This window comes from Bombyx mori, chromosome 27 (assembly GCF_030269925.1).
Source record: "Bombyx mori chromosome 27, ASM3026992v2".
Lineage (NCBI taxonomy): Eukaryota > Metazoa > Arthropoda > Insecta > Lepidoptera > Bombycidae > Bombyx > Bombyx mori.
The window spans coordinates 8,585,389-8,605,457 of record NC_085133.1 but is presented as its reverse complement, the minus strand read 5'-3'; the positions used below and the strand labels follow the sequence as shown (position 1 = coordinate 8,605,457).

Genomic DNA, 20,069 nt, shown 5'->3' with positions numbered 1-20,069 from the left:
ATTTCGATCCGGTAGTAGATTCAGCGAAACACTGCTCTTTCTAGGGCAGATGTTAGCAGTCTCTCAAACTGAGCCCCGTGAGCTCGCCTACGCAGCCGGTGAAGCCAGAATTCGGCACGGCACACGGAACACGGCAGATATTCGCAATTCTCAAGCTGCGGCCCGCGAACCTGCGTACTCTTCCCAATAGTCCAATAGTTCCCAATATAAATAGTCGCTCGAGTCTATTGGCGATTAGGTACGAAAATAAAAGGATCGCTGACTGGTACTGGCCGTACCATAAAACTATTATTACAGTTAAATGTTAGGTAAAGTTTGAAATGTGGACACCAAAGCGAAATGAAATGAAAAATGTTACAAATAGTAACGTAAACTTTCAGAAACATATTTAACCTTGAGACTAGATAACATTGCAAGGGTAATTAACCCGACGGTTTCAATTTATCTGACGTCTTGACCGATCAAGCGACCGCGCTCACTTAGAACTTGAGACATTATCTAACTGCAATTTTATTGAGTCCTCGTGGCCTAAAGGATAAGACGTCCGGTACATTCGTATCTAACGATGCACAGGTGTTACAATCCCGCCGGCAGGTACAAATTTTTCTAATGAAATACGTACTCAAGAAATGTTCACGATTGACTTCCACGGTGAAGGAATAACATCGTGTAATAAAAATCAAACCCGCAAAATTATAATTTGCGTAATTACTGGTGGCAGGACCTCTTGTGAGTCCGCACGGTTAGGTACCACCACCCCGCCTATTTCTGCCGTTAAGCAGTAATGCGTTTTGGATTGAAGGGCGGGGTAGCCGTTGTAACTATACTGAGACCTTAGAACTTATATCTCAAGGTGGGTGGCGCATTTACGTTGTAGATGTCTATGGGCTCCAGTGACCAGTTAACATCAGGTGGACTGTGAGTTCGTTCACCCATCTAAGCAATAAAAAAAATTACATCTGCACTCTCACCTTATTATAAAGTTAAAAATTCATTATTCCCACCATTCTGTTTATGGTCCACGTGAAACGGAATACAGTTTGTCTGAACAAACATATAAGTACTCTGAATAAAATTATATGAGAGAAAATTATAAGATTAAGATCTCTCTGAGTCGTGTTATGATGTCATCAAAAAAAAGTAAACCAAACCTTTTGAAAATTCTCTTCTTACACAGGATTTTCGAACTACGCACATGATCATATTGTTTTGTTTATTGCTGAAATTAGACAGAAGAGAAGCACAAAAAAAAATTCAGAAATAATTAAAATGACTTCAATTAATTAATCTCTTCATTTCATAAATTCTGACGTTTCAAATAGATACTTTACAGTTTTGTCTGATCACGGACGATCAAGGCGATGATAACCTACGACATTTGAATATTGTGCCAACTACCGTCAATTTTTTTATAAAAAGTTTTATTGATATAATTTATGTTTCTGTGCACAGAAAAAGAACCAAGAGCAAGACTTCGATTATAAGAACTATCTTTTTTTATTGCGCTTGTAGGCAGACGAGCATACGGCCTACTTGAGTGATGAGAGGTTAGCGTCGCCCATTGACTTCAACAATGCCAGGGGCAGAGCCAAGCCGCTGCCTTGCCACACAAGCCTCGTTTGAAGAAGGATATTTCATAGTGGTTTCAAATCCGGGTGGTGCGTGGCAAAAAAGATCTCTGGAAACGCACTGTGGATGAACGCAGTGGCTCCATGTAGTTGTGGTCTGGTAGTTTGTTTGACGTAAGGTTTAATTTGCATTTCTCCATGCTGTAAAGTATTCAAAATGTCGGTAGTAGTAATAAGCCTATTACATATATGTTAAGCAGGTAACGGGCGGTGGAGTGTTTATCTTCAGGTCAATGTCGGAATTGTACTTTTTTATTGCGATTCCAGGTGGTCGACAGGGGAACAGCCAGGCCGCTGTCTACTGCTGAGAAGCAAAAGCTTATAAAAGTAAAGCTTATTGTGTGGCAAAAATATCTTTGGAACCGCACTGCGGATATACTCTGCTCCGGTGGCGGGATATGCGATGGTAAAAAGTAAATTAAGCAATCATTTCCAACAATTCCTCAGAGATCTCCGTTAATAACAGCTATTTTAAACATATAGGGTACTCATGTTAGGGCGGCACTTTTCCGTTACAACTCCCAGCATTTACTCATTATAAGGCTTGCGGAGAGTACTTAACGGTAGGCAGCGGCTTGGCTCTGCCCCTGGCATTGCTGACGTCCATGAGCGACGGTGACCACTTACCATCAGGTGGGCCGTATGCTCGTCTGCCTACAACGGCAATAAAAAAAAAAAAATAAGATGTTCAACAGATTTGATTTTTGTTGCTTCATTGTGAAATTCACCCGAGAACTTATTATTTGAATTAGAGCCCAGCATAATCACATCACCAGATAGAAGCAGACAGGTCACAGTGATCGAAGTACACTAATGCTATTGTGATTGCGACCGCAATAAAACATTTTACAAACATAAGTGTCATCAAAACAGTCACCGATAACAAAACGTAGGTACTTATTTAGAAGAAAAAAATATATATGATAAATTGAAATACGTTATCTAAAGCCACGACACTTAATATTTTAAAAGACGAGATTATTTATAGAAACTTCATCTATACGTATAAATAAAATTAGAGTGTCTGTTTGTAATATTGAAATAACCGCTTTTTACTTCATGCATATGAATATATATACTGTACATAAACCAAAATAACACTTTTTACAATATTTGTCTGTCTGTTTGTTCCGGTTAATCTCTGGAACGGCTGGACCGATTTTGATGAGACTTTCACTAATAGGTAGCTGATGATATAAGGAGTAACTTAAGCTACTTTTTTTAGACTAGCTTCGCCCCGCGGCGTCACTTGCTGTTATTGTCGTACCGCGGGCAACATAGCGGGCTTCGCCTATCAATAATAAAATTTAATGTTTCCGAAGCGAAGCGAGGGCGGGTCGCTAGTCTTAAATATATTTGAATTCACTTCTTAAAGGAAACCTCTTAAAGGAAGTCTTGCTGATACGATGACTTTGACATGCGTTATCGTACGCCACTAAAACTTTGGTCGACAAATATAATTAGACGATGCTTAAGCGTATATATGCTTTATGCCGAGTTTACATTACGAAATTAGTGTCATGCATGTTGAGCTCAGTTTCACGAAAGTAGTTTCGATATACGCGAAAGTAATTTCGTTAAAAAATTAGTGTCGCGAAATCCACAGTATCGCAGTAACCATGGCGCCGTTAGCATCAAAGCTATAATTTGCTATATTCAATGTAGCTAAAGAAATGCTTATATACCTATAAACTTAAAAAAAGACTATCAAGAAAAATAAAGTTGGTAGATTCGAGGATGGTCAACAAGAAGGCATTTAGGTGCAATGAAGTTAGTCTCTGAATTAGCAGATGAAGATCCTGAGAGTTATAAAAACTATTTTCGAATGAGTGAAGATAATTTTGATTTTTTACTATAGGTGTTTCGGGACCCTTGTCATTGATATTCATTAATAAGATCTATATTTTTTTCTGTATTCCATCATTGGTTTGCCATTTTCAACGCTTGAAGCGCGTCCGAACTAACAATACACACGTCCGCACAGCGCAGGCCCTTTCGCGACATTAGTTTCACGTCGCGTTTACACTATGAAATTAGTTGCATGACACTAATTTCACCAAAAAATCGCGCAGGGCACGAAACTAATTTCCATGCATGAAATTAATGCATGCATTACGAAAGTATTAAATTACACGTGAAACTGTTAGTAAAACTAATGTCACGAAATTAATTTCACGCCACTAATTTCGTAATATAAATTCGGCTTTAGTGATAGAGCGTATTCTATGTCCGCATTGTGAATACCGCCGATATGAACGGAAAGACAATAGTTTCACGGTAAGTGACAGAAATCATGTTTGTTGTAATCGACTTGAATCGAATTGACTTCGGGAATCACTTATGTGTTGGTATGTGAAATATTTTTGTATTAACTAATTATTGACCGAATAGAAGTCTTAATTGTATAGTATTACGGCTGTCGCTCCCTTTAAAGCGATTGCTTCGTTTATATTTAAAATTATGGTGTTACTAATAGATTTTGCGACTATCGACAGAATATTAGCGTGATTGACCACAAAAAAAAGTCTTAAAATATGATTCAATGACTCGGTGGTGTAATAGTTAGCATCCCTTGTTGTACGCGCCGAGGGTCGTGGGTTCGATTCCCACATCGGGCAAACACTGCGTGATGAACAGGTTTGTTTGTTTTTTTGCTGGATGTTTATTATCTTTATATACATATATATTTAAAGGTATATAAGTATGTATATCAGTCTCTAGTACACATAATACAGGAAATTCTAAATTAGGGCCGGATAACCAAGCGTGCTTTGTACCCAGTTTTTTTAAATCTGTAGACTTGTATCCTATTCTTTTACAAAAGGATTTGGTAAATTAATTAATTGTATGTCGAATTTGGTAATATCAACTACTCCAACACACTTTATTATATAAAGTCATTGAGGTCAACCACTCTCACGTTCGATTTAGGCTCTTTGAATCGTTTCTATCGTTTTCGAGTTGCATTTTAAAAACTATCCAACGTTATATATCCCTTACGTGCTCACGAATTTTCGCCATTACACGCTTAATATAAAAACATTAGTACCGACGGAGGCTCTGCCCATTCGCGCACATTTGGGGGTAAAACGATAAAGAGATCTTCCACCGAGCAGGTGAAATTGCTCAGCTCAGTAGATCGACGGTCCGAATGTTCTTGTTCGGAACTTGTATATGCAAGCTTATCTTGAAAATGTCGTAAGTGAGATTCAGGCATCATTCAAATATCTTGTATTGCAAGGATAGCTATCGCCACACAAACTTATTTTGTTGAATTATAATAATTAATATGCATACTGGTGGTAGGAACTCTTGCGAGTCCGCACGAGTTGGTACCACCACCCCGCCTATTTCAGCCGTGAAGCAGTAATGCCTTTCAGTTTGAAGGGTGGGGCAGCCGTTGTAACTATATTGAGACTTTATGAGTTCTAGACTTTCTGAGTTCTAGAATTCTAGGTACCAATCCGTGTGGGCTCACAAGAGATCCTGCGACTAGTAATTACGCAAATTATATAATAATTTTGCAGGTTTGATTTTTATTACACGATGTTATTCCTTTACCGTGGAACATTTGTTAAGTACGTATTTAATTAGGAAAATTAGTGCCCGCCTGCAGGATTCGAATACCGGTGCATCACTACACGAATGCACTAGACGTCTTATCCTTTAGGCCAAGACGACTTCAAGTAGACTTCGAGACTTTTGTAAGGTCTATCTATTTTACTCTTTAATTGGTCGAGTTTAACATTAAATTTTAATGTCATCAAATTGTACTTAAAACATAAGATCTGAGAACATAGGATCTGAGTATGACTTATGACATCCTTCAGGATCAGCGTAAAGCTGACCTTGATTACAAACGCGACCAGTTGAAGGCCCGCCCTCCTGCTGCCATAACCTATAATTATAAGAACGGCGTGCTTACGTGCCCTCAATGTGCAAGGAGTTTTGCCGCGAAGATAGGCTATATAAGCCATCTTCGAGCGCACGAGCGCCAAATTGACGGATAGGAGTCAAAGTGGTCGCCATGGCCGAAATCGGTCGGATGAATCAATCAAATGACACCCTTCAGGGGGGAAATAGTTATTCTTTCGATATATTTCACTTTTGTTTCCTAAAGAAATATAAAGGCGTATAATAGTTGTACTCCTGATTACGTTTTAGCGTAATTTCGATACAACATTGTGTAGCAGTTTATAGATTTTTTACAAATTTTATCTACGCCTATAGTATTATAGTAATGGTCTTGGATTTAATAGCTGTGACGTTTTGGCAGACATTCATGCCGATATTATGAGGACTACTTTTTTTTTTATTTGGCAATAGAACGCCATTACCGAAATCGACAAACATTACTGCTATTCCCAATAAGCTAAAAAGTGCGTCCAGACATAGCATGTCATCAAGTATCTTGACAGTTCAAGGTAGGATAGAGAGAGACTCCCACGCTAGCTACGCGTTGAGATTTTGTTGTTTAAAAAACGTAATGATGATGAATGATGCGAAGTCTTCCCGGATTTTTTTCTGTCGTCGTCTATTTTCTCACTGTTTCCAGGTTCAGAGAGGAATGTGTAAATCATTTCAGTTTGAATAGACTTTTGTATTGTAGTTTTCCTGCATCTGACGGTGTCTAACGTAAAAAATAGCCTACTGAGTTTTTCGCCGGATGTTCTGAGTGGGTCGCGTTTCCGATCCGGTGGTAGATTCTGCGAAGCACGGCTCTTGTTAAGGCTAGTGTTAGCAACGTCCTCAGGTTAGAGCCCCGTGAGCTCCCTACTCGCTCGGTGAATCTAGCATGACCTCTCGAGGTCACTAGAATAGATAAGAAAAAAACGTACAAATTATACAAATAAAAAAAATATTAGCACAAGTTAAATATGTACATAATAACGTAATTAATTACGAATTCAATTGCTCAACTAATATATCATTTACATTTCCACGTTTCGTGTTTTATAATAAAAATTACCACTAAATTGACACTACTTTGTTACAGTGTTGGATTTACGCTAGGAACATTACACAAGGCCGCGATGGAGAAATTTTCAATGGTGGAAATATGATGCATTGAAATAAGATGCCTATCTTATCAACAAAGCACTGATTTTTAAATGTACCTACGCATTACTCCCCTTTAAAAAAAATTGACCATAACCGTCATATATTTTTTCGAAATCAATCTACGCACCGCGACTTATATATATAATAACACAAAGGTATTGGGACAACATTATTAGGAAACGGTGCCCTGAATTCGTAAAACTGTTCATTATCGAATATGATGTACAATTTTCAGCGATTCGTGAACAAAACTCAATACCAATCCTGATTGGACAAACTTATTAAATATTTTTTCGTGGTGTATTAAATAATGACTAGCAAATTCACAGAAATGTTAACATTTTCAGGTATTTCACCAATATTGGCGGAGTCGTCAAGACAATGAAATAAAGCGGCGTGACACGAGAACCATCTCATCGTGGCCGCCGGTAACTACATAGCTGATCCTGCAAACCAAATTGTAAACAGTCGACATCGCCCAAAACACGTCATTACGGATCCTGCCGATCCACTAACGGTGCTCTTAGGTACCCCAAGCACCGGTCATCGTTCTCGTCGAACCCGTCGCTTGCGACGAAGGGCTCGGCGAGTAAATTAACCCACAGATACAGCCCACTGAGTTTATCGCCGGAACTTCTCAGTGGGTCGCGTTTCCGATCCGGTGGTAGATTCTGCGAAGCACGACTCTTGCTAGGGTTCGTGTTAGCTCACCTACTAGCTCGGCTACGCTGCCACGGTCTCTCTAGACCATCAGCTTAGGTAGGAAAAAAAGACAATGCTTTTTTTTGACAAAGAAAGGTGGTTGGTTAGGACTATGGTTAAAAACCACAACACTCGTGCATGCAATTCCAGTACCCGCGAGCTACTAATCATTTTAAACTTGTTTAAGTGAGTTTTCTTGAAATTGTCGTTAGCGCAATTTAGGTTCTTGTCAGATTTCTTGTCTTTGCTGGCTTAAACTCCTATACGTTATTTCCGTAACTACGTTCTCTTCAGAAAGATCAGTAGTAACTGCTTAAATGATCTTTGCTATGACGTAATATGGAGCTTTAATCTGAATAGAAGAATGGTGATTTTTCGAATGCTAATAGCAGTTTGACCTAATGTTGCAAGCTGAGGAGAGGGATGAGACTCTAGCGTTTACACCACATTAATGATATGTAAGTTCCCTACAAGTTCATCTATGTTAATGAAGCTTTTAAAACTGTGTTTTCTAGTCGTAAATATAATAAGTGTGCTGACTAAACAAAAAAGTTTGGATAAATTTAAACTTATATATTATATAACTAAATTCTTAAGTGTTAATTAAGATACAAATAAAAAGTCATAACAAACAATTTTAAGGATACATATTTATTATACACACATTGTTTTTTTTTGTCTTAGTCTCACAATTTAAAATATGTTTTTAAGAATAAGTCCTCCTTCAGATGTAACATATCCGACAGTACAGTCTTTGTCTAGTACCAACCATCCATACCAACATAAAATAATATATTTAATAGCTAATTTGATGCTATGAACATTTATTTGGTATAAAGCAAACCTTAAGTATTTTGTTGATTCTTCTCAGTAATGGTTTTTGGACAGCTAAGACTTGTCTGCCCGCCTGGTATTTCTGAGTTTTTCATTTTGGTTTGTTATAATTGCATCTAAGGTCATTGACCTGACATAAATTAATTTCCAAATAAAGCAATTTGTATCTGTACATATATTTTAATTTTACCTTCAAATTTCATTAAAATTTCTGAGTTTTAATATTTCTGATCATTTCCACTTTTTCACATTTGGATCATGTTAATAATTTCAATGCCTTTCAAACTACTCAAGAATAATCAGCACCAATTTTATAGTCATAAGATAACAAACTAATAAAATGTATGCATGCATCTAGGACTAAGTAGGTCAATTTTGAAAGTCAACCTCTTGAACTAATAACGTCAGCCGACATTGGTTTGAAGAAGATAGTAATACAAAAAGTTTATTGGATTCAAGTGTTCTTGCTGGTTCAGCTCATATGGACACTCTGTTATGAAGTCACAAAGACATCATGAGTCAAAGAATTGGTTTTTACAGGAATGCAAAATATCATCCTTCTACACTCCTATGTCTATAGTAATTTTATTAGTTTGTGCCAAAACAGTAGTACAAACATATTAAATTGGGAATCTACTGATGATTAGTTTTTATTATCTGATAAACAAATTTTAACATTTTTTCTTTCTCTCTTTTGAGTCTGGATATAAATTTATTTTAAATATTGCATTTGCACAATCTAACATTGCATATTTGTTTAGGTGTACAAACAAACAAATAGGAGAATACTACTTTGTATGTAAAGTCGGTAGGTCAAAAAATAAGTGACGACTATGAAAATTTCGAGTGGCGGGAAAACTATTTATGACAACAAATTCGAATTTTAGTGAAATATAAATAATTCAATCACATGTTAAAGTTCAAATTAACTCTATAAATTAATGAACTAGGTATATTTCATTGATATATTAAAGATTTTGTCTTACTTAAGCTTGGTAGGCGAATAAATTTAACAATAAGACGTTTGCGAATATTATGGTACGAAGATAAACAAGATTTGCAAAAACTGGGGGCTTTGCCAAGTCCAGTTTTCAGGGTCGCGGACGTAAGGTGTTCGGTGAAATTATTCCTCATAATAATGTGCTAAAAATATTCGCGCAACGTTCGCCACAACGCAATCTTACGTCTAAACATGTTTTGCAATGTATTTCACTCACCTTTCAGTTATAGGTACTGCCTTCGATTTCAATTCGTAGAACATGAAGTCCTGGTGCTGCTGGGCAGCAGTCATATCTTCCAAAATTCTTTGATCAACACTGAAATCGTTTGTTAGGAAAGACGCGAGATCAAATCCCATATCAATTCCGGACTCATCCATTATTGCACGTAAACACAACACAATTTTTCACACTAAAACAAATTTAAAACTAAACCGACATCATTTTGATAATCAAAATAATGAGACTATTTTATTGAGATGAAGATGAATATCCCCACAGCATCCATTCTCCCAGCTGTGTACTTGTTGCTGGTTGTATTTTGGTTGGTTATTTGGCTATACATACATATTACAGCTGTATCTGTGTGATAAAGGAATGACTATAATACCACTAAATTATATACACCATAATATGATGAAACCCAGTATTCGAAAGAGGCATCTTTAAATTATTCGCATACTACTTTTTGCTTATGGCAATATAAAATTTCTATCACAGACTATTGAGCACTCCACGACTCCACGAGAATAACTCTGACATTAAATTTAAAATTTATTATTTCAGTTTTCTAATGCATATTACTGAATTTCTTACAATTTTTGATTTTAATTATATACAATTTTATTTAAGCCAGCTATAATTTGGTTTAATCTATATGAACATATCTCCCATAATTACTTTTCTTCTGGCAGTGGGAGGTGAGGTGACACTCAAACCTTAAATTAAATGGGCATATAGACGTTCAATTATAAATTAAAAACATAGTTACGTGCATACACTTTATGCGAATAAAATTCAAGATGATTGACCATTAAATTCAGTGATGAATTTGTTTTATTAGGTAAATTATCTTTTCTTTTTTAATTTAATTTCTAAACGAAATTTGACTTCAAGTTGCCAACTTACAATATTTATGTTTTTGTTAGTATAAAAATAAAGGTTTGCATATTACGAAATAAATATGAGTTTTCACCACCATTGAAGTAGCTTCTTGCAGTGCATTATTAATAAAATAGAAGCACAGATATAAATATTTTTATTAAGTTTTATTAAATATTAATTGGCAAAAAATTACTTAAATTCGTTTAATGGATCGATGTTTTTCGATTTTAAATCGATGACATTCGTACGATGCTTAAATACATTAAAATGTATGATATACTGTATAGACGTATATTAACAGTCTTTTTGTAAAACTTTTTACTTTATCTGTTGGTTCGGTCTTGTTTTTACTTTACGGAGTTTTTAATATTTTTTATAATTCGGTTTTGGCAAGCGGTTAGCGGTTAGGCATGCCTAATAGCTTAAGCTTATAAATGATGGTATACATTAATACAACCACAGTGATTCATATTTTTTTGGATTGTTATACCATAAACTGCGTTTATTTGTGATCTAGGACTGTATAAAGTAGCACGGACGGATGGAAGTAAAACATTTTGAACAAAGGGGTAACCTAGATACTCTAAGAGTCGGTGCACGAAAGCGTTTGTTAAATTTATGAATTCAGAACCCACCAACTAGAGCAGCAACCAGATAGACCCTGAGTTCACAATCATTAGAATTCTGTACAGTGCTAGAATAGATTTATTTATGTATTTTCCCTAGCAGCCAGTAATTGCCTTATTTTTGTTTTTTTCTATTGGCTACTGCCAGAAGTTACGTTGGAAGGCTTGATGAGTTTATCTTTACAAACGCAACCATTGTGATCATCTATAATATTATATTTTCAGACATTTTTGCCAAAGACCATCAAACACCCCAACAATCTAGCACCCCACTAGATGCTTCTTTTTCTATTTGTTCTGAGTGTCCTTTTAAGCTTCTGTTTTTATGTTTCGTATGAATGATGCATTATGATATTCTTATGCAAATTCATAAAATTTCATAAAACGTGATATTTTGTATTTAAAAATCTAAATTATAATGTATCCTCCCATGGTACGCTGCCATGGATATACTACTAGCCCAAGAAAGATTCATGTCAGACAGACGGCCGATCGTAAAACTCATGCTAAAATCTCTTTCAGCAAGTTATGAGGACCATATTACTACCATAAATAACGTAGATTTATTATGGCCGGGAAAAAGTAGCTCGATCAAAGCTGTCAAGTTTCTGACAAGGCTTAAGAAGAACTCTGCAATAGGCAGTAGCTTGACCGTACGTACCTCTGATATTGTTGATGTCCAAGATCTATAATTTCCAAAATTATAATCGTAATATCGCCGTGTCAAAGGTTCTTATTTAATTTTGGAAGTGGCAGCACTGTCTCAGACGGTAGAATATAGTAGAAAAGTTAAATTCATTGACAAAATTCCAAAGAGTATATAATCACTACGTTATAAGAGTCCGCACTTCATAGTAAACGTTACAAAATGAAAATGTATGGGATCAGATCCGATCTGGTGACAACATTAAAACAACCACAGACTACAAAAATCCTACCACTGTCAAAAATAGTGATGGGCATTAATATCGATGTCCAATAAATAATGATGCGAATATTATCGATATTTTTGTCGATATCGAATGCAGGCAAGGATTGCATATTGAAATAAAAACTTTATTATTTTAAAAGAAATAAAACAATGTTTTATTACTTAGTATAATTTTAATGAAATTTGTAAGTAGAATTTTAACGCTTACAAAAAATTTTAAGTTTGTATCGGAAATGTTTAATTTTTATTTTACAATATAAACCAATATTTACTTAATTTTATGCAAGGTACAATAAGTATACATGTAGAGGTTTTCAACCTTGTTTTATAATGTTATAACGAACTAGGTTTTGAAAATTTTTGTGCTAAATAAAAAACAATTCGTTTCTATTTCCATTTGAAGAGTAAATTTTTAAAAACTTCTATTTTATAATAGTAAAAAAATAAAGTTCTAAATCTCTAAATGTATACTTTTTTTGAACTCAAACCCGAAGTTAACTTCTTTCTACAAAAAACAAATAAAAACTAATTATGTAATTATCTTGAAACACCATATTGTTGACCCCTTTTGTTCGCGTCCGCCAAATCCTCTTCCTTTGAAACTTGCTTTAAATTAATTATCTGGCACTGTCGCCGAATCAGCATTAGAGCCAATTTTGTAAACAATAAGTCTGACATTTGTTGACGATGATTAATGCATAGCCACTCTGTATTACAATTTGAATAAAATATAGTAATTGTCCACTGGCAAATATTGTTATTATGTAGGTTAGGGATACAAAACTGTTCAAAATTTGTAACCGCAGTGTGTACAGTTTGACACAACTGCAATGATGGATATGTCAAACATTTCTTATCTTGCCACCACTCCCTTAATTTAATTAAATCATAAATCTTATTTTCCTCTGGATCTGCAACTGTCAAAGTTTCTCTACAGACCTGGCAATCATTTTTTTTTAGAATAACAGAAGCTAGATATCCACTTATATAGACCACTGGTTGATTTGAAATTTTTGCTAGGTCACATACTATTTCTTTATATTCTTCTTCTTCAGGTATACTGAGAACCGGGTTGTCTTCCTCATTTTCATTTTCTGTGGAAACATGACTAGGAGACTCATTAATATCTTGACCTTGATCATCTTCGTCTTTAAACCCAAAAACTAAATCATGAAAATCCGTCATGAGTTCCTTTTTGTCTTCTTCACAATTGGAGTTTTTGCTGTGAGGGGCGGTAAGTCCTGATATTATAGAGGTTTTCATAGCTGCTATAAATGTAGAACACGTCGGATGCTTGTTTGTTTGACCATGCTGTCTTATTAACCCAAATAAATTTTCTAATGCATCCTGGTTTAACTGCCGTAGATTCAAATACTTATATCCTAAATCCTGAACTTCCAGCCAAATATCACGCAGCGATTTTAATGATATAATGTAGCCTTGAACACACTTTACATTTTTTGCTTCCACGCCATTATGGTTGAAAAATGTTAAAGTAGACAGTTGCTTTCTATATTCTGTCCAAACAGCTAAATGGTCAGTTTTAGCAGATACGTTTTCCCGTATACCTTTTTTTACGTCAGCATGTCCTGATGGCCCATTTGTATAATCAAAAAGTTTATTGAATTTTTCAATTAACAAAGCAGTCTGTAATATTTCATCTGATCGGTGTACATTTTCCACATTCGTAGCTAATAATTTAAGAACAGCAGCCACTGTTTGGCTAAATATTTGTGCGGCATACTTAACTTTCATTTTAGCTCTGTACTTTGGTTGTACATGAGTTGATTTGAGTTTGCTAAGATATAAAAAATTTCTATTTCGTTCCTCTACCTCAACTAAATGGCTCCATTGACCTTTCAATTCTCCCATTTTCAGAAATCCTTGTTTTAAAAAGTTATTTCTCAGTGATTTTAATAAATGTGGAATATCATAAATTATATAAATTTTTTTATTTTCAAATTCAAAATAATTATGTCCACCATTGTTCCACTCCTTTAACAGACTTAATGCTCCCATATTGGTGGGCGCTTGATCACATATTGTTGATAAAACTTGAAATCCCGAGTTAGTAATTTCTTTAATTATATCTTTTATTAAAACTGCTAATTTTTCTGAAGATACTGTGCCTCTTATGAAATAGAATGCCAGCGGTTGTTTAATTTTTCTCCCAATACCTTGTAACATGAAGACTAAGGCATGATTTGCTAGCTCATCTTTCCTCTCATATCCATAATCGATAAACCCTTCCACTTTATCTGTGGCTTCGCTATAAGTTAACCTTTCTTTTAACGCTATTTCATCAAAGACTAGCGAACATAATTTTGCTCTTATTTTTTTAATGGGAGCTAGTTTTTTCAGGTGGTCAAGTACAGCTGTATTTAAACCTGGCTCAACAGGTATTTTTTTCATTAATTTTTGCAATGTTTTGATACTCGGAAATGGTGCGAGATATCGCAGATATCGGTAAGCTTTTGGTGAACGCTTGAAGATGGCTAATGCTGATATTTTATTTTTAATAGTCCAGCGTTTGCCTTGTGACTTACGCTTTTGATTTATCAACGCAGACGTGACAATTTCTTTTAGAAACTCTGACGATAAATTGTCTATTAGTTTCGCGCTCTTTTTTAATGATGCCAATGTGCACTTTGTTTTTCTCAATTCACTTAAGAGCTTCCTTTTCCGTGGTGTAACATCTAAAACAAAAAAATTACATTAATACTTATTGACCAATCGTTAAAAGTGGTGCTATAAGTAGATGGAGTTAATAATACAAAACTCACCAACATCTTCTAATTTTCTTTTTCTTATTTGACTTTCACTTTCTTTCCGCTGGCTTCCTTTGGTGACGTCTGTAAAAATATATGAAGTACAATAGAATTAGTATGTATTATAATCTTATTATATTTTATTTATTTATAAGGGAAACCAACAGTACAATACAAATAAACAATATTAAAAAAAATAGCTAAAACAATAACTAAACATGTTGTATCACTACATAGTTAAAACAAAGTCGCTTTCTCTGTCCCTATATCTATCTGTCTGTCCTTATGTATGCTTAAATCTTTAAAACTACGCAACGGATTTTGATGCGGTTTTTTTTAATAGATAGAGTGATTGAAGAGGAAAGTTTATATGTATAATAACATCCATTAAATAGTGGAGAAATCAATAATTAATGACAGTTTCCTAAGCGAAGCGAGGGCGGGTCGCTAGTTGTTAAATAAACACAACCAGAACCATACGCTGAAAAAATTATATTCATTTATTTAAACTAGACTTTCGGCTGTGGCTTCTCCCGCATGGGATTCGGTTATATCGCATGTCCCTGTACTATCACTTGATAATAGTATTTTGTGTCCTTTCTCTGTCTACAAATTGTCTGTGCCAAATTTCATCAAAATGGGTTCAGTGGCTTAGACGTGAAAGTGTAATAGACAGACAAGTTACTTTCGCATTTATAATATTAGTAGGAATTTTGAACTATTTTTACAGATCTTCGTTACAACTAAAATTTAGAATTGCTTTCATGAAATCGATTCTTACTTTTCTCTAGACTGCTAGACTGACTTGAGGATGTTGGCATTGAAGTACAAGGAACAGCCTGAACCTCAAACTGGCCTTGTGGGGTGACATCAGCTGAAAATTAAATTAATTATTTTAAATTATTACACATGTCTATTAAGATTAAAATTTAGTATTTCTTTTCTTGCTGATATAAATTTAAACAATCCTGATTCTCACTTTTCTCTAGACCGCTAGGCTGACTTGAGGATGCTGGCATCAAAGCACTAGGAACGGCCTGAACCTCGAACTGGCCTTGTGGGGTGACATCCGCTGATATAAAAACATACATTTTTTAATTTACTTTGAATTATTCTACACTCAAGAGCATGTTGAATTTCAAAGTGTGGTCTAGATATAAATGGACTTAGAAACTATCTTTGGTCCATGCAGTAGACATATGTGCGAGAAGTGAGCATTTTAGGTACCAACTGAGCTAACACAAATTTTTACATAGTATAAATTTTTATACACAAAAAAAATTTCAATCCTGTAAAAAATGTACAAAATGGAAAATATGTACCCAATTACCTTGCGAGTTGAGTTGCAAAAATTGAAGAAGAATTTCATCTCTCAATGGTGGCAGTGTCAAGTTCAGTTTGGGTACAGCTCGTTTTTTTAAGCGCTTCTTTGATTTTGTAAAGTCTCGTCTTGAGAAATGTGCTTCACAAACATGTTTTAAATCATGTAGCATATGTACTTGAAGATAAGCCAGATCTTCTTTGCCAACCATCTTTACCCATTGTTTACATCTAAAATTCAAAATGAGCGTTAGTTTTACTACTAAATTAAAATAGGTCTTGTTATAAACTAAAATATATACATTTTTCAAATTTAAGTATCTATTATTTACTGAAGTATTTTTTAATAGCTGTGCCCACAATACCTTGCATACTTTTATCCCCTATTTCTTATTGTTATTTTACCCCCTCGAGGGTGAAGATTTAAAAACTTAAAATTACATTATTATTTACATATATCTGACTAGAAGCAAAAAAATCAATCATCATCAAAAAGTTTCAAGGTTCTAGATTAAAAAATTACGAATTTCCATACAAACTTTGTCATATTTATTTATATCTAATCAACAGCCTAAATAATAAGTTTCAAGATTCTAAAAATGACGATACTTCCATACCCCTTTCAACCCATCTACTAAAGAAATTCAAATAAGGAGTTCACTTACTCACCTATTGACATCCAGAGGAAACCTTGCGAAAAACCGTTTTTCAGTAAGATGTCTTTCTTTGATACCACAAACTTCACAAGTACGATGAGTATCAGGCATGTTAAAAAGTTTGCAAAAGGCGCAAAAAATTTAAACAACACAGGAGTCAGTTTCTCAACAACAATAACTTACAATTTACAAACAAAAACAAGACCAAACAGGAGGAGTAAATTTCTTAACAGCAAATATTAAAATTAACACGAAAAAAAAAACACGTTACAAAATCATTTTGTGAACAAAGTCTTTTCTCGAAAAATATCAACGTGAACTTATAAGCGATATTAAAAAATTAAAATGCCATTTAGTTTTTTAAATAACTCAATGTGTTATTCATCAAAACCAAATGAATAAACGACAAAACAAACAAAAACAACAAAGCTTAACCGGCATTTTGTTTAGTGTTGCCATAAGGAAATTTACATTTTTCTATAGCTAGGTGCGTAATGCCAATTTAGCGCACTAATTAACGCGTTAAGACGCAGGAGTAGTAGTAGCATTACAGAAATGCAAAGAAAACTATATTATTAATAAAAATAAGTAAAGAGAACGTACGGTTTGTTTTCAAATTCAATGTTCACGTATTGATAAAAATTACTATGACTCTGTTAAACCAATTAGCTCGGTAACACTGTGTTGTGTCACAACTTCGGATCTCATCCCATATAAAAAAAATATGTATGGGAGATTCCACCCACTGCAAAATTCGATGGGTTGGAAATTCATCTAATATACAAAAATCCACGACAATAACATTAATTCCGTATTATAATATTTTAAAAAGCACATTACAATGTCAAAAGCACATCCACCAGAATTGAAAAAGTAAGTAATATTGGAAGTTTGTTTGTTTCACTCGCAAACAAAGCTGGCGTCCTTGTTATAACCTAAAATTAAAAGAACAGCGTAAATTCTTTAAAATCCCAAATTAGTCCGTAGAAATTCGCATATTTGATGTTTATACACAAAAAAGAATATGTACTTTAAATGGTGCTTTTATATATTTCAGATTCATGGACAAAAAATTGTCAATAAAGCTGAATGCGGGTCGCGCTGTTACCGGTGTGTTGCGCGGTTTTGATCCATTCATGAATTTAGTTCTTGATGAATCAGTCGAGGAGTGTAAAGACGGTCAGCGTAACAATGTTGGGATGGTGGTTAGTATATTTTCAAGAACACTCTAAAGATAGCTTTTGTCCGCGACACCGTCCGCGTGGAATAGTTACTTAGGCATAACGCTAAATTTTACCCCCCACTTCATTTACGTAGAAAGTGAAAGTATTTTTTAAATATAGAATGTTAAGGAGCTGTTTAAATCCCCTATTTTGAAACATTCTTTATTGGTGCTCCACTTGTATTGGTTTTACCGTGATGTTATATAGCCCATAGCCTTCCTCAATAAATAGGCTATCTAACACTGAAAGAATTTTTCAAATCGGACCAGTAGCTCCTGAGATTAATGCGTTCAAACAAACAAACTCTTCAGCTTTATAATATTAATGTAGTATAGATTATAATAGGGCAAGTTTGGTTATCAGAGCCGAAAAAGGTTGCCACTATTGGTGGCGCATTAAAAAAATTTAATACTTTGCATTTTATTTTTTACAGCAGAGAACTTTCACAAACATTTGTTGAATTCTGAAAGAGATTGTCGCTTAGATGTGTGGATGAGCTCACGGCCCACCTGGTGTAGGTGGTTACTGGAGCCCAATGACATCAACAACTTAAATGCCATCACTTAACTTGAAACATGAATTCTAAGTCTCAATTTTATAGTACAACAGGTGTCCTACCCTTCATACTAAAGCGCATAATTGCTTCACGGCAGAAGTAGACTGGGATATTGTATCTACATGTGCTCGCTAAAAAGATACTCTACCACCAGTAATTATGCAAATAATAATTTTTGGGGGTTTGATTTACATTACACAATTCATTCAGGGTGGAGATCATTCATAAATACTCATTAAGTATTGTCACTACAACAATTCTTGATGTTTGAAGTGTATTTAGTATAGATGAGTCGACTATTATCAAAGGCGGCAATGTGACTTTTGGACAATTATTGGTAAATCAGAGAAACGAATTATTGACTTTGTATTCTATTGGCAGTCACAAAACTCTTCTGAACGACATCTTAGATAAATAACAGGTTAAGTATTAACCTTTATTTAATGCAGGTTTTGAACCGTATTCTTTGAAGGAGACGATTATATTCAAATAAATCTGTATTGACATATCAATAACATTTTTTTGTCCAAATGCACAGATTGCCACCTTTGATAATAGACGACTCAGATAGTGTGTTTGATATTTAAAAAATAGTTGTAAGTTACATACAACTATTTTGTTTAGCTGTAAGCATTAGTTTTGCTGTGTCCTTCACATGGTATTTTAGAAATCACTACTATTGCTCAGCAGTAGCTCGTGATTTTTTATGACAAAAAATATTTGACTGTAAAGGAACTGAATAAAACAATTTAATCTTTCTTTCAGGTAATTCGTGGTAACAGTATTATAATGCTGGAATCTTTAGACAGACTTTAGTAGACTTAGAGTGGGCAAGAAATATCACCAATGCTGTAAATGTGCTTCACTTTTCATCAATAAATAAATATAAAACTCGGATCTAAAACTTAGTTTCTACAGCAACAGCAGCAACAGTAAAAGAAAAAAAAAGGAAAACTGATAATTTTATATCTAAACTTCACTATTTAAATTTAATGTGATGTTAGGTTAAGTTAATAAATAATAATGAAACACCTCAGATTTGTGTTTGTTTTGATCTATATATTCTACTAGCGACCCGCCCTCGCTTCGCTTCGGAAACATTAAAACACACATGAAACCAAAAAAAATAAAAAAAGTAGCCTATGTTCATCAGGGACAATGTCGGCTTCTAATGGAAAAAGAATTTTTCAAATCGGTCCAGTAGTTTCGGAGCCTATTCGAAACAAAGAAACAAACAAATCTTTCCTCTTTATAATATTAGTATAGATGAGTCTAGCTCTAGATCATGCAACTACTGCTGTTGGTCATTGTAGTAATGCAATTGGCACAGCTAAGTATCAAACTGAATATACCTTTGAAGAAATAAATTCCTACTCTAGAAGTTCTGGTGGGAAAAGCAGTATTTTGGTATTGTGCAGGTTTTTCAGGTGTTCACTTGTTAAGGCAAGTAAATCGATAGATGAGTCGTCTATTATCAAAGGCGGCAATCTGTACATTTGGACAAAAAATTTTTATTGATATGTCAATACAGATTTATTTGAATATAATCGTCTCCTTCAAAGAATACGGTTCAAAACCTGCATTAAATAAAGGTTAATAGTTAACCTGTTATTTATCTAAGATGTCATTCCGAAGAGTTTTGTGACTGCCAATGGAATACAA

General features: G+C 34.5%; 3 protein-coding genes and 1 long non-coding RNA gene across 8 annotated transcripts in view; 2 read left to right on the top strand and 2 right to left on the bottom strand.

Moving 5' to 3' along the window:
* The window catches only part of LOC101740924 (transcription factor EB), a 164,595-nt gene extending 154,773 nt beyond the window's left edge, over positions 1-9,822 (bottom strand). The window contains exon 1 of the mRNA XM_038020947.2: positions 9,443-9,822. Coding sequence (XP_037876875.1) covers positions 9,443-9,603 — 161 coding nt within the window. The 5' untranslated portion in view covers positions 9,604-9,822. The remainder of the gene's footprint in view (positions 1-9,442) is intronic.
* On the top strand, positions 499-8,024 carry LOC134201549 (uncharacterized). Its single transcript, XR_009976902.1, has 2 exons — positions 499-2,034; positions 7,037-8,024. It is a non-coding gene; the product is annotated as an uncharacterized LOC134201549 (long non-coding RNA).
* Positions 9,823-11,615: 1,793 nt separating the features above from the next.
* On the top strand, positions 11,616-19,443 carry LOC732941 (small nuclear ribonucleoprotein G). 2 transcript variants are annotated; one of them, XM_062676396.1, is made up of 4 exons: positions 11,616-11,763; positions 17,385-17,501; positions 17,686-17,833; positions 19,173-19,443. In XM_062676396.1, the coding sequence occupies exons 2-4, from the start codon at positions 17,470-17,472 to the stop codon at positions 19,221-19,223; spliced, it is 231 nt and encodes a 76-aa protein (XP_062532380.1). In that variant the 5' UTR covers positions 11,616-11,763; positions 17,385-17,469; the 3' UTR covers positions 19,224-19,443.
* Positions 12,038-17,375, bottom strand: LOC134201547 (uncharacterized). 4 transcript variants are annotated; one of them, XM_062676628.1, is made up of 6 exons: positions 16,638-17,375; positions 15,983-16,203; positions 15,632-15,724; positions 15,434-15,526; positions 14,668-14,736; positions 12,038-14,580 (listed from the first exon to the last, which is right to left on the bottom strand). In XM_062676628.1, the coding sequence occupies exons 1-6, from the start codon at positions 16,649-16,651 to the stop codon at positions 12,422-12,424; spliced, it is 2,649 nt and encodes an 882-aa protein (XP_062532612.1). In that variant the 5' UTR covers positions 16,652-17,375; the 3' UTR covers positions 12,038-12,421. The 4 variants fall into 4 exon arrangements, with proteins under 4 accessions (XP_062532612.1, XP_062532611.1, XP_062532614.1 ...); XM_062676627.1 differs by having other exon boundaries at positions 16,642-17,375; XM_062676630.1 differs by lacking the exon at positions 15,632-15,724.
* Positions 19,444-20,069: the final 626 nt, after the last annotated feature.

Excerpts from the sequence above, each read along its gene's own strand:
- LOC134201547 (XM_062676627.1), bottom strand. The coding sequence starts at position 16,739 with ATGCCTGATACTCATCGTACTTGTGAAGTTTGTGGTATCAAAGAAAGA. Across the intron at positions 14,737-15,433 it reads GTCTAGCAGTCTAGAGAAAA|ACGTCACCAAAGGAAGCCAG; the intron begins GTAAGAATCGAT and ends ATATTTTTACAG. Across the intron at positions 14,581-14,667 it reads AAGAAAATTAGAAGATGTTG|ATGTTACACCACGGAAAAGG; the intron begins GTGAGTTTTGTA and ends TTTTTGTTTTAG.
- LOC732941 (XM_062676396.1), top strand. The coding sequence starts at position 17,470 with ATGTCAAAAGCACATCCACCAGAATTGAAAAA. Across the intron at positions 17,502-17,685 it reads CATCCACCAGAATTGAAAAA|ATTCATGGACAAAAAATTGT; the intron begins GTAAGTAATATT and ends TATATATTTCAG. Across the intron at positions 17,834-19,172 it reads GTAACAATGTTGGGATGGTG|GTAATTCGTGGTAACAGTAT; the intron begins GTTAGTATATTT and ends TCTTTCTTTCAG.